General features: G+C 48.3%; 1 protein-coding gene across 3 annotated transcripts in view; it reads right to left on the minus strand.

The window, feature by feature from the left end:
* NUP155 (nucleoporin 155) overlaps window positions 1–13,924 on the minus strand; it is a 30,613-nt gene extending 16,689 nt beyond the window's left edge. For 2 of the 3 annotated variants that reach the window (XM_032956116.2, XM_032956096.2), the window contains exons 1-13: window positions 13,614–13,924; window positions 11,963–12,133; window positions 11,350–11,481; window positions 10,753–10,849; window positions 8,930–9,000; window positions 8,102–8,194; window positions 7,404–7,561; window positions 5,630–5,735; window positions 4,662–4,827; window positions 3,830–3,927; window positions 2,495–2,647; window positions 1,351–1,451; window positions 177–347 (exon numbers count right to left, since the gene is read on the minus strand). In XM_032956116.2, the coding sequence (XP_032812007.2) occupies window positions 177–347; window positions 1,351–1,451; window positions 2,495–2,647; window positions 3,830–3,927; window positions 4,662–4,827; window positions 5,630–5,735; window positions 7,404–7,561; window positions 8,102–8,194; window positions 8,930–9,000; window positions 10,753–10,849; window positions 11,350–11,481; window positions 11,963–12,125 (1,509 nt within the window). In that variant the 5' untranslated portion in view covers window positions 12,126–12,133; window positions 13,614–13,924. Of the gene's footprint in view, window positions 1–176; window positions 348–1,350; window positions 1,452–2,494; window positions 2,648–3,829; window positions 3,928–4,661; window positions 4,828–5,629; window positions 5,736–7,403; window positions 7,562–8,101; window positions 8,195–8,929; window positions 9,001–10,752; window positions 10,850–11,349; window positions 11,482–11,962; window positions 12,134–13,511; window positions 13,581–13,613 lie in introns of those variants that run through there. The other variant, XM_032956106.2, reaches the window with a different exon arrangement.
* Between the last annotated feature and the right edge of the window lie 574 nt (window positions 13,925–14,498).

The following is a 14,498-nucleotide window of genomic DNA, read 5'->3' on the forward strand; positions in this document are numbered from 1 at the left end:
CATCACAATCAATATTCACATCCTCACCAAAACACAACGTTTATCACCATCACCACCACCAACCATAATTTTTGCCGTCATGACCACCATCATCGCCATCGCCAACACCAACACCACCGTCATTATCATCGTCACCATCTCAGCAGGATTGGCCAGGTGCACGGGTGGCTTCCCACCTGTGCAGAGAGGAGGATGAAGCGTGGTGGTGGTGTGGCGTGTTGAACCGCGACGGACGGAGGTTCGGTGTGGGGCACGCGGTCCCCGTTCAGCGGTGTGATGCCACGGGCAGGGGGAGCGCCACCCACGCACTCCAGCGCCCAGGCACGCACCTCCGCACCCATCGTCACCTGCACGGCACAGCAGCAGCAGCAGCACCGAGTATAAAGCAGTTACACGGGCACACGAGTCGCACCGCAACACACCACAGCAAGCGCGGGTTGCACACAAACATGCGCGTGTCAACGCAGCGGACGCTAAGTATGACTCACGAAACACAGACCGCGTCACACCACAACAATATTATTGCGCACACACACACACATCACAACATACCATAACCGGTGAAAACGAGCTACACATACACTACCACCATGAGCAATCCACAGCACAATACACCACAACACACCACAGCTTCATTACAACATACCGTACACAACACATCATACGCCACAAACCACTAGTATTTGCGAAAATCGGAATTTTAGCCTCAGTTTCAAATACGATAACCTCATCCTCAAGTCGTGATGCAGGCAAACGGTGGGGGGGGGGAGGGGCTATGAGCAGCAGACAAAGCCTAAATCAGAAAGAGCGAGGAGGCCACTCACTGTGTTAGCTCGGCCAGTGTGGCTGAGTGGGCATGGCCATGTACGTACGTATGTGCGTTAAACTTCTTTCACATCGTATGTAGCCAACCGTGCTAATCGGAGGTGCAGACGAAGGCCAACAAAACGAAACTGACAGAGTGAAGGGTCTTTCAGCTCACCGTGTGTCCTGGTTGAGCCTTCTCTCACGGTGGCGAGATGTTATCTGCCACGCCTCTTATGCAGGAGGTCGTTGGTTGAATCCCGACCCTGAGCCTGCTGTATATTTAGAGTCTGCATGTTCTCTCTCCCTGTGGTCACGTGGATTTTTCTCCGTGTCCTCGAGAGTTTTTCCCCTCCAAATGTAGAACCAACATGCGTTCAGAGTATTTTTGGCCGCTATTAATGTACACGTGACGAAAAGCCACTTCGTTGGGGCTTTCATTTGTGGCGGCCAGACAGCTTCCGAAAAAGAGCTCCATATAGCTCAGCGGGGGCTTACCTGCTAAAATAAAACATGGCTTAATAGTTTTTCGTTTGTTTATAATACCTGCGACTCCATAAGCTGTCCACGGAACGGGTAGGAGGCGTTGTCGATGCACCACAGCGTGTCGCTGTCTTCACTCTCCGCAGCTGCCAGCAGCAGAGTGCCTGCCCAGCACACAAAGATCCCCCCCCCCCGTTGTAGCCTCTAACAGACTGCTGGGGCAAGTGCTGTTAGCAAGCAACAAAGCCTATGAAGGCCGGCACGCCTCGGCACATGAGGAAGGGTGGGGTTGGCCAGCACCAGGCCCGGCCATCTTTGTCTCCCGAGTTGCAAATGTTTAACACACTGGAACAGGTATTAATTTAGGCTGAGCCGACCTAGCCGAGGCACGGGACCAGTTTAAATATTCATCACTGATGCTGGCTGTGAGCAGGAATCAAACTCGGGTTGTCGGGTGTGTAGCACAATGTACCTCATAAAACCAGAATGGGAACAGCACACGAGCGTGTGGTGTGCTCGGGGATACATTCGGCCGCCTTATCCGTGAAGTACTTATTTTCCCGCTCCTCATCCGTGAATTTTTTACTAAATACAGCAATACGTGTTTTACGTCAGGCATGGCTTCTTCAAAAGTGCGACGAACATCGAAACGACGTGCATCAAAGACATTTAAAGGGTAAGGTGGAGACGAAGGCTGAGAGGCGACGGATACGTGAAAGGACGGACAATGCTGTCAGCGATGCAAGCATGGGGTTGAGGCGACAATATTGGTATTAATAAAAAAATAAACTAAACTATTTTTATTTTACAAGGTAAGGCCCACTGAGCTATTTTTCAGAAGCGACATGGCCACAAATTATAGTCCAACAAAGTGGCTTATCAAATGAAAATTTAGTCCAGCCAAATATTCAAAACGCACATTTCTCAATGTGGAGGAAAAAACCGGAGCACACAGTGAACAATCCACGTGACCACGGGAAGAACGTCCAAATTCCAAATATACAAGCAGGCATCGGGTTCGGAATCGAACCCACGACCTCCTGTATACCAGGTGAGATAGTTAACATCTCGCCACCGCGGCGACTTCATTTTTAAACGCCTTTAAGGGTAGTGTGGGGGGGATGCAAACCGGGGTAATTACAGCGTTACCGTGACCGTAGCCTTGAACTACGAACCAACTCGTGGCCGTGTCCAAATGCATTCTCACCGCGGCTGTAGAGGGCTCTGTGGACGCGCGCCGGCCTCTGGGACACAGCGCTGGCGGAGAAACCCGGCGGGAGGCGAACGTGGACGAGCGACAGGCCGCTGGGCCGGTCCTGCGTCGACTGGAATGGCCGCACGGCAAAGTAGAGGCGCACGCCTGGGGACAGATGTAACACGGTGACAAATTTACAACGATCTCCCGTACAGCCATACAGACTGTTCGCGCAAATGCTCTTGGCAAGCAACTATTAAGGCCGGTCTTCTTCTTTCATGCGGCTGCTGATGTAGACGCAGAGCAACAACTACAATTTCAGATTAAGGTGGTCAAGCCAGATAACCGCACCAGGAGCACTGGAGTGTATCGCTGTGATGTTTCCTTCGTATATTTATGGATCGGGCATTGAATTAAGGCCGGTAAGAGACACGGGGAGAAGGGATGGTATGGTCAGAACCAAACCCAGTGCTTTTTTCTACACACCACACCAGTTACTCATTGAAGGCTGTATCAGCCTAGAAGAAGCCCAGAACGGACACAAATATTACTCACCACTTATCTTGCCTTTTTTTGCATTATTGATAATCGCATTCAAGAAATTAAACAACTTATGACCAGTTCACCAACCTCACAAATCCGCAATGACCAGCGAGGAGTACAGTGAAAAAATCCCCATGACCAACACAGTGCGTTAAGGCCTATATCCGGCAGTAAAATGACAATGAGCTGTAATAATGGGTTCCGATCGGTTCGTTACTAAAATATGCATTCGCGTATCAATTAATTAATCTATTAACAATTAACCCTTCTCAAAAACACAATAAACTATTTTACCAGGAAAAGCCCACTGAGCTATGTATCTATTTTTCAGAATCGACCTGGCCACAAATGATAGCGCAGCCAAGTGGGCTTATCATCATGTGGAAATTCATCGCAGCCAAATACTCTAAACACATGTTGATTCTAAATGTGGAGGGAAAAAACCGGAGGACCCAGAGAAAAAGCTACATGACCAAGAAGAGAGATAACAAGTAAACTTTTTTCAAATTTTCTTGCTGTGGTTTTCACACCTGATGATGATTGCTTGTGTTGCAGTCGAAACGTCGTGAGAATTTTATTGTTTTATATTTTTATTATTTTATTGTTTCCCTTCTACGTGACTTTACCGAAAGAACCAAGAATAAGTAAACTAAATATACAACAGGCATTAGGGTTGGGATCGAACCCACGACCTCCTGTATACCAGGCAAGGTAGTTAACATGTCACCACCGCGGCGCCCCAGCCAGTAATAACCGCGGTAATCCGTGCACTGCACCTCATGCAGTCCTGCGGCAGCCGCTTACCCGTGTGGGTCACGGCAAGCAGGTGGCAGTTCAGGGACTCAGACTTCTCGATGGCCGAGATGTGGATGATGGGTTTGAAGTTGGAACGGTCGACCGACCTGCAGAGCGGCGAACACATGGTGTCGTTAGCACACTAGAGCTTCAATGCGTCAATACGCAGCAGCAGGTATGACAACTCCCTCCACACCAGTGTCGTCATTAAGTTCGCGTGTGTCATTTTAACCCTTGGCTAGACAACATGTTCGTCAAGTCTTAGTCCGTGGATTGAATTGTTTTTAAATGCTGACTAATTGAACTCTGGGCACAATGTTAACTCGGCGTTTATATTCATGCCGGCATGACACAAGAGAGAGTGGTGTGGCTAGCACCACTCCCAGCTGCCTTTATCTCCGCAGTACTGATATTTACACAGCGCACCAGGTACCAATTCTTAATTCCGAGCTGACCTCGGGGAGGCACGGGATCAATTCAGATATGTAGAACTAATGTAGGACGTGAGTGGGAATTTGAACTTGGGTCCATTGGGGTCGTAGCGCAGCACGCTAACCGCTTGCTGAAGTGCCAGTTAAGGTGAGAGTACCAAACAAGACAACCAATACCTGCCATTCGCCACTAAGTGACGGTGACATTACCACAGGTGCCTATGCCAGGCCAGGTGCACTTTGAGGCCAGGTGAAGTGTCGAAGGCTCACTGACAGGTCACGGGACAGACCCAGGTGCCATGGGTTGACCGACTGTGATGACTGGCAGATGCACACAGTAGTTGACACCAAGTTAACAACACACACACACGAGCGCCCAAACTCCACGCGATCCATCAACCCCTTCACACCTGGCGACGTGCGCGGCATTGTTGACTATGCTGCTGTGCGAGAGGCTGGCAACGCGCGTCATGCCGTGCCCGTCGGCGCCCAGGTCGAACACCTGCAGGCAGCCGCGCTCCGTGCGTGTGTAGAGCACGTGCCGCGAGTCATCCATGGCGATCTGCACCACAGGGTCTGTGCACGTGTTAGGGGGTGGGCATTTAGAGAAAATGCATAAGCGTGCGTGCATGCATGCTCTATTGCGCGAGTACGCCATAGTGTGCGGCAAGTGTGTGCGTGTGTATGTATGCGCTCATGCGTGTGGAACAGTGTGCTGTGAACTGCTGTGTGTAGGAAGGAATGTTAGTGTTTGGGACCCAATGTGTGCGTAAGTAATGTGTGTATGTGTCGAGACCACTGTATGAGTGTGTATAGATGCCGTGTATGTGGGACTGCTGTATGTGTGTGTGTGGCCAACGTGCATGTGTGAATATGTATAAACCAAAGGTGCAGCGTTGGCGCAGTGGTAAGTGCACTACGCTACGAACCCGGAGACCTGAGTTCGATTCCCGCTCACGACCAACACCAATGACGTCTATCTAAACCGGTCCTGGGCCTCCCCGAGATCGATTCAACCACAAATGACTAACTGGTGCAGTGTTTAAGTATCGCCACTCAGGAGACAAAGGCGGCCGGGTATGGTGCTGGCCACCCACCCTCTCGTGTACCTGCTGGCCTTTATATAGTCTGTTAAGGCTATATGGGGGATCTTTGTGTGTGTGTGTGGCCAATGTGCATGTGTGAATAATGTGCATAGACCAACGTGTAAATGTATGAACTATCGTAACGGTGGTTAATGTGCATGTGTGGATATAGACTCTGAATTTAATGCTGTGTGCGTGCAGACTGCTGTGCGAGTGACTGCTGTGTATTTGTGTGTGACTGCTATGTATGTGTGTGGCCAATGTGTGTGTGTGCGTGTATGTGTGCCCAATACCTTCTTCGCTGAAGCCGAATTGCAGCACCGAGGGCATGAGTCCCCACAGGAAGCTCTTGGAGTGGTTTATCTTCCTGCAACGGTGGCTGAACCAGCCGGCCTCAGCCTTTCCCGGCCACACCGCGCCGCGGCAGCAGGAGCAGAGCACGCACATAGCGCCAGCCACCATGCACAAGAGGAAAGCACGGCTTAGACCAAGGCAGGTGTTTAGGTCATGGTTTAGACCAGGTAACTAAAAGCTGAACGATTTTTTTTATTGTACCAATTAAGGCCCAATGAGCGAAATAGCTATTTTTTCAGAAGCGACCTGGCCATCACAAATGATGGCTCAACAAAGTGGCTTATCACGTGGAAATGTATAGCAGGCCAAATCTTATGAACGCACATTGATTCTAAATGTTGACGGAAAAAACCGGAGGACCCGGAGGAAAATCCAAGCGACCACGGAGAGAACATGCCAACTCCAAATACACAACATGCTTCAGGGATGGGATCCAACCCACAACCTCCTCCATACCAGGCGAGGTAGTTAACATCTCGCCACAGATGCGCCCAAAGGTGCTTTCAGTGATGGAAAAAAAAGTGCGGACCTTTCCAAAGCAGTAGGCTTCATGTGGACACAGGCCGAGCGAAATTAAGTTGCAGTCCATATGCGGCACATAGGTTGCCCTCCCCCATCCTCCATCCCGGTGGTTTAAAAAATGCCAGGGTTTAAAAGCAAGGCTACCAAGTGCAGGAAAACTGCAATATTTCAGACATGTGACCAGGAAAGAATAGTGACTGGCTACACAGGATCGTGAAGAGGTAAGACCACTATCTGACTGGATGTAAAATATAATGGGACCTTTGTTGCCAGTATCAAAGCATGAAAAAATAGGTTTTACCCTTTCTGGCAATAAAACAGGTGTTAAGATACTCTTGGTTCTTTCGGTAAAGTCACGTAGAAGGGAAATAATAAAATAATACAAATAAAAGATAATAAAATTCTCACGACGTTTCGGCCACAACACAAGCAGCCGTCCTCAGGTGAAGAAATAGAACTGTCGGAAAGACAGCGCTCCAATGCCGACAGTTCTGTTTCGTCACCTGAGGACGGCTGCTTGTGTTGTGGCCGAAACGTCGTGAGAATTTAATTGTATTATGTTTTATTTGTATTATTTCCCTTCTACGTGACTTTACCGAAAGAACCAAGAAGATGAATCCCTGCAGTCACGAAAGCTTTAAATCGAAGGTGTTAAGATGTTCAAACACCAAACAGCTACTCAACCCGAGCTATAAATGCTCTGATATGCGCATTGTCTTTGTCATGTTCGCCTTTTGGCCTTCTCTGGTTTGACACTGGTGAGAACTAAGCCATAACGAAGGCTGTCATGTTTGTTTGCATGTTCACCACAGGTACGTGTGGTTAATGCAGACTTCATTGCTTGCAAAAAGGTATCCATTTGGTGTTTGAACATCTTAACACCTGTTTTATGTCACTGAACAGGATGAAAGTTGTCTCAAAGGAAGTCGACGTTGAAGTGGAAAGGGAGCGGCAGCGATATATCGCTGGAGGAAACGATAACGTCTCAATGGCCCAATGGCCCGGGAAAAAATATATATAACAGGCAACATTTCGAGCAATGGCCCTTCTTCAGAGCACATTAACAGGCCAGAAAGACCTCGTGGATAATAGTTGAGTCTGCACTTTACATCAAAGTAAGCATAAGAAGAAAAATTGTTTCAGACCAGCACACGGTCGGGGACAGCGTGCACGCGTCTGGTGGTGGGGCACCTGATAGTCAAGCTCGTAGAGGCATCCGTCGCGCGCCGCCAGGAAGACACGGCCCGTCGTGGTGCCGCACACCGCCTGGAAGTACGTGTTGTCCGTGGGCAACGAGTAGATGGGCTCGGGCAGCAGCAGCAGCCCCTCGCCCTCAGCTCCCCCATCACCTGCAGTGGGCACACCATCAACCAATAATTATTTTGCGAAACAGGCACCACGATTACCGGTGCTCCTGCCGCTGCTAGCGGAAAGGCCTAACCACTGTACCATCACTCCCCATAGTGACAAGCACGCACGCATTCAAAGATCCCCGTATAGCCTCAACAGACTGTTGGGGCAAGTGCTGTTAGCGAGCAGCACCTATTAAGTCCGGCACAGCACACGCGAGGGTGGGTGGCAAGCACCACGCCCCGCCGCCTTTGTCTCCCCAGTGGCGATGTTTACATACCATACATGGTACTCAGGCTGAATCGACCTAGGGGAGGCCAACGACCGCTACAGATAATCGTCAATGGTGTTGGCCGTGAGCGAGAATCGAACCCACTTTGCTGGGTTCGTAGCACAACGCGCTAGCCCTCCATACGCACGAAAGCACACACATGCACACACAGAGTATTTTACCTATGGGGATAAGCACTTGACATGTTGGGGTGTGGAACACAAGACCACTCGCTCGCTCACTCGTTTAGCCACGAGTTTTACTTCACCTGGGGCTCCTGATGGTGCGCACATGCCAAGCACGACGATCTCCACGGGCGTCGCCAGCACCAGCAGGTAGCGCACGTGCGGCTGGAAGATGCCTGCACCATGCAGAAGGATGGCGTTACAGGGGGCAACAGCGCCGGGCTGTCACGCCAGTCACTGGAGCAGCATTGTCTACTGCACCAACATGGTGTCCAGCAGCATTACCATATTAGCTTAGTAAATTTTTATATTTTGCGGAACCAGGTGAGAACCCAGAGAGACCAGGAGTCTCATTAGCAAAAGTCTGCCGATAGGTAGCGCTTATCGCTTTGTATAGTTCCACATGCGTAATTTGCCGGTATTTTTCGAATCTGGAAAATGTATACCGCAACGTTGGCACACAACGGCCTACTCTTGCCAATGACGTCACTGTGAAGCAGTGTATATTATCACGATTAATACACCCACAGTAACGATCAGGGTGGACACTGGATTGCAACCGTGAACCTCTGCAACAAAACCAACAGTGAACGCCATACCGCTAGGCTACGTCACCGCCGTTAACGCGCCACCATCGGCATCACATCATCGCGCCACCCAGCGTCACCATCACCATCACACCTCCCCTGCTACCGTAATCTTATTAACATGATCAACATCGGCACATTTGCACTATCCACAGCACCACATTGCTATCGAGAGGCAACAGTGTCAACAAAAGTGTTAAGAATGGACACTGTTTAAAAGGATGTAAAATAAACTGCCATAGATTTGATTGTGCAAGCGAGGCCCCTTATGAACCAGTTACGAGGGGCTGTGAAATTATTTTTTTCCATTGGCATAGTGCTCACCTGGCTTGGGCTTGACGAGACCAACGCAGAGGATGGCCTCGCTCATGCCATCGTAGTAAGCAAGGTCACCGCTGGGAACAAACAAGACACGCACATTAACGACAGCAAAGATGCAATAATACAGTAGTCCCTCAGGTACCGCTTTTTTAAATCCGCTCCACGAAAATGTTAACGTTCGTTAACCAATGTCACTGTTCACCGAGGGACCAGTGTACAGGTTTTTTGGGTTAGATCGCATATATATGAATGTGTTGTTAAACCCGCCACCACCGGACACAGCCAATTAGTGAGATTTGTTACATAAACAAAACATGCCAATTAGTTTACTCTCCACCACACCAGTGTGTTGAACTAGTCACTAATTGGCACGTTTTTTCGTGACAAACCTTACGAATTGCCTGTGTCAGGCGGTGGCAGGTTTAATGACACATTTATATTTATGCGATCTAACCAAAAAAATACATTTATTATATATTGTTCGTAAAAGTCTACGTGTTTTAAGCAAATATCCAATCATTTATATATAAAACATTCTCCAGCTTATGAGACTATGGAATGTAAGATGCACCCAAAGCTTTGGTACATAATACAACAACTATGACTGTCGTTGTGTATAATGTAATTAACAAAACATACTCCCTTCACATGTAAAATTAAGTGTCCCATCAGCGACAAAGCTTTCTAGGGCTGCATAATTTTAAAAAAAGTGTTTTAGGATCGGGAGAATACACTATGGACATCAGTCTTCAAAAAGATAATTATGTAAACGTTGCTTTAAAACAGGGAGAGGTTACTTGTGGATTGCATCTGGCCCACAGGCTGCCAGGTGTGTATCCTAAAAACCTTGCTCCTCATACCTGGTGGAAGGTACGAGGATGTGAAGGCAAAGGTAAAGAAAGTATAAGGGACGAGAGTATGAAGTTAAGTTACTATGTTATTCTAGATTTGAAGCTTTCGTGACTGCAAGGATTCATACTCTTTGATTTTTTCGGTAAAGTCACGTAGGTAAAATAAAATAAAACTAAATTAAATCACGATGTTTCGGAGGCAACACAAGCTTCCGTCTTCAGGTGGAACAGACACAACAAAGTTCGCTGCATCAAGTGAACAGCTCTGGGACACCCGAGCTTATATACAGGTTAAGGGGGGGGGGAAGGAGCCAGGAAGGGACATGGGTGGGGAGGGGAGGGCTAAGTTAAGCCGCCTTTTGTTATGCTGCAGGGGGTTCGGGGGGAGCGATGGCGTGCTGCACGAGAGCAAGCACCATCCTGGTAGAAACGGAAACGGCTGTACAATTATCAGCCAGCTAACGTTTGACTTGGTTGATGACATCTTTCCAAAAGTTGCTCAATTTGAAACCATCCTCTCGGTTGAAGTTGTGTCTATGTTTGTATATCTGGATGGCTTCATGGACAAATCTTTGGTGATAACCGGGAGGTTTGCATAGTACTTTGGTTTCGGAGAAAATAATGTCATGAGAACCCGCTGTGTTGAAACAATGATCAGCCACGGCCGAAGAATTCGTTCTGCCATGTTTCAATCTGATTTGTGCTCGCGAATTCGGTCAGAAATATATCGTTTCGCCTCCCCGATATAGCAGTCACCACAGGTACAACTCAATTTGTAAACACCGGGGTACTGTAAGTCAGGAATGACATCCTTTACGGATGGGATCAGATCCCGGATTTTGTGTACTGTATTGAATCGGACCTGGATCTTGCGTTTGTTTAGAATTTTGGAAATATTTTTGGTAACGCCTGCTATGTATGGCAGTGTGATGGTACTATGTTATGTCAAGTGATCCGTTTCCCAGTGCACCTCACCCATCATCGTAGTTCCACATGAAGATGTCATTGTCGATAGTTAGCCAGGCACGGCCCAGCTCAGGGAACACTCCCAGCATGCAGTTACACTGCATGTCTATTCCATTAGGTGCATTAAGGAGAACACAGGAGGCATGAACTTATTCATCAATTACGAAGCTAATTTTACGCTCGTGATACATGCACAGGACCTGCAAGGTTTGGCTGAAGTAGTGATGTGTGGATGTGGGCAATGTAGCAGGTAGGTGTCTGGCCTACAGTGTGTACAGATTTAGTTTTTTTTTATCTTTTGTTCTTAATATTCCAAGCAGCATCCTCAGAAGGGGACATGAGCACTGTGGAGCACTCCTTTGAGTAAAGACACGTCGATTCTAGAAATCTGCAGCAAATAATTACATTGATAGACACTACGCTGATTTTTTTTGGCAGAGAAAAATGATTAAATCAATTAAAAAACTGCAAGTTTCCCCCCAAAATAACAGCATAAACCGTTCATCATTATTTTATGCGAGTTATTAAACGCTTAACCCTCCACACCACCAACCCCCCTCAATGCAACCTGAGACGCGGGGCTACACTTTCGCGGCGTGAGGATACGGCCAAACTGTTCCACGAGCTCGGGCGGGAGTGGAACCCTCTTGATGGCGCCAACCTCCGGTGGGTGAAGCATGGCGCCTGGCGCCTGGGATGGGTAGTCCAACTCGTTCATTCCCGACACTGTGGCCATTGCTGTTGCACGGGCAGGAGGGGGCAGGGGGTGATGGGATGGGGGGGGGGGGACACCGAGGATAGAGTCACGTGACAGATGCCGCAGAAGTTCTCAGTATCCAGGCAATGGGGTTTCTGAGCGCTGTCGCCTTGTTATAAGGAAGGAGTGGTCAAAATTCCGATGCAGTACCCCCCTGAATATAATTATTAATAAAAATGTAATTTACTTATCCAAGAAAGTCACATTCATGAAGCGTGCTTAGACAAATAAACTGAAATTGTGTTCGGAGAAACTGCAGTGCTAGAGAAAAAAACAAATCAAACCTAATTGGACTTTTCCAGTTGGATAAAACAAGAACCGTTGTGTAGGTATGTATGATGAACTGCTTTCGCACCGTACGTAGTCAACCATGCTAATCGGTTGGCTACGTGCGCTGCGAGGTGTGTGTAGAGACGTGTGTGCCTCTCTGTGTCCCATGTCACTGCACAGGGCCAAACGCACTGTGGTTCGGCACCCCCAGCTGTTCCGAGAGCTCAGGATAGAGTCGCTCCTCCATCAGCTTTCGCTCCACGTGCCGAGCCGCCGCTGCCAGCGCCACCGCTGCGGCCGAGCCGCCCGCTGGCACCATCACCGCGCCGCCAAAAGCCACCGCCGACGCTGCCATGACAACGCCTGCCAATGCAACCCACACCGTAGATGATGCTACTCAATCAATTGCAGCCATTCATTCATTCTCAGGCCTCCCAATGCCATGGTGGGTCCTGGGAAATTGTTTGACCATACTTCACCACGCTGCTCAGTGTTGATGGGTGGAGGGCCGGATCAGTCTTATTTTTTAGTATTTTTATTTTACAAGGTAAGGCCCACTGCGCTATATTAGCTCTTTTCAGAAGCTACCTGACCACAAATGGTAGCTCAAGGAAGTGGCACATCACGTGGACATTTATATCAGCCAAATACTCTAAACGCACGTTAATTCTAAATGTGGAGGGAAAAACCGGAGCACCCGGAGAAAAATCCACGCGACCACGGGGAGAGAGAGACACGCAAATTCCAAACATACAGCAGGCGTCGTCAGGGTCGGGATCGAACCCACGACCTCCTGTTTACCAGGCAAGGTAGTTAACATCTCACCACCACGAGACATCACTCGCCACTGATGTTCGCCGCTGACGGGATTCCAATGTACCACCACTCTACTCAGATAATGTTACTACCAGTACCAATGAAGCACACACATCGACTTTCATAAGATTATATATGAAGACGGGAAGCGTAAACATGTCATCAGTGTACAATACGAAACTGCCCTCAACTCTAGCGTGCTAAATGCGAATTGTGATATCACAGGGTCTTTAACGCGTAGTTTTAAACAATCGCGTGCACGTTGGGTAACCGAAAGTGTGTTTCCATACGCATTTTTAGCTTTTGCGAACGATACACATCCCTTTCCGGATTGAAATGTGACAAAATACTCGCGGGATGCAAATAAGAACGAACGACGCTATATACAAGGACTTATTAAAAAATATTGCAGTGCATGCGAGAAGGTGCACAGCATGAACGTGGATGAGAGGCAGCTGAAGGAGGCTCTGTAGTAGTTCTGCAGTGCCGTCTTCCACGTTAAGGTGGTGCACTGCTCACAGAGAGCTCCAAATTTAGATGTATCGATCTCATCCAGCAGCAATCCACCGCTGGATGATGGGCACCCGTACGGTGGGTTATTTGACACATTCACGCTGGTCAGTGCGGGTTAGTAAAGATATGGGGGGGGGGGGGGGGGCACAAACAGACGTGTAACCACAGAAGTGCAGTTCAACAGACGATGAGGCGCAGTACAATGATGACAGAGTATCCGAAACCGCCTCGCACGAGTTGCACATCCGAGCGCTATCCGGACTCGGAACTGCTGCTTATCGTGCCAGATTCCAGCGGGTGATTTTTGGTCACGGACACACGAACGCTACACATGAATAACATTTTTGAGGTAAATATTTATCCGAAAAATAAAACTTTTTAAACGTTTGTAAAAAAAAGTTTTTTTTTTTACCAGTGCAGCCCTCACGCGATGACACAGGGACCCACCAGGCCTCTATCCCAAGGCCTTAAAAAAAAGAATCCAACACTCAATTTCAAAATGTTAAATCTGTACCTTTATTGCGAGACGCGTGGCCGCGTTGAATTTGCGTGTCGATACTCTCTCTCGTTTTTTTGTTGTTGCTTATTTAACGTACCCAACTTGCGAATGAAAGTTTATAAATTCGTTTTTAGGTGATTACAATTTCCCCTCACGCCGAGCAGCGGCTCACGCGAGCGAGGCGGTGGGGCGGGCGGCACGCGCGAGGCCCCTCAATGGCGCCATTCGCATTGCCCACAGCACCCCGTTGGCTGGCGAAGGAAATCGCACTCGGCCAATCACGGCGGCGCATTTCAACCTCGCGGCTTTCCCCCCACCCATCACCGCCGATCCGCAGTGACGTTTTGGCGGGAACCGCGCGAGGGGTTTGCCCCACCCCCCACCACGTCGACGGTGGCCGCCAAGTGCGCGTTTGTAAATAAAGTGCGATTTTTTAATTGTTACTATTATCAATCTTAATCTTAGCTCTTTCGGTAAAGAGCTAAGAATATTCATTACTGTAGTCACGAAAACTTTAAATCAAAATTTATTATCAATCTTGATTTGAGGCTTTCGTGACCGCAGGAATCCACAATCTTTGGTTCTTTCGGTAAAGTCACGTAGGTAGTAGGTAGAAATAAAATAACATAAAATTAAACAAATCACGACGTTTCGATCGCAACACAAGCAATCCTCATCAGGCGGGAACACCACAGCAAGAAAAAAAAATATGAAGTGGCTATTGTCATCGGATAATACGTAAGGCAGTGTGGAAACATAATAATAGGTTTTTACCCCCTTTATGGAAATAAAACACGAGTTGTTTTAAGATAGTCGAACACCAAATAGAACGTTATGCAAGGAATCAAGTTCGCATTAACCAGTGTCGTTAATAATCATGAGCGGGACATTATTTTAGAT

This window comes from Petromyzon marinus, chromosome 1 (assembly GCF_048934315.1).
Source record: "Petromyzon marinus isolate PM22_M1 ecotype Great Lakes invasive population chromosome 1, UKy_Petmar_22M1.pri1.0, whole genome shotgun sequence".
Classification (NCBI taxonomy): Eukaryota; Metazoa; Chordata; class Hyperoartia; order Petromyzontiformes; family Petromyzontidae; genus Petromyzon; species Petromyzon marinus.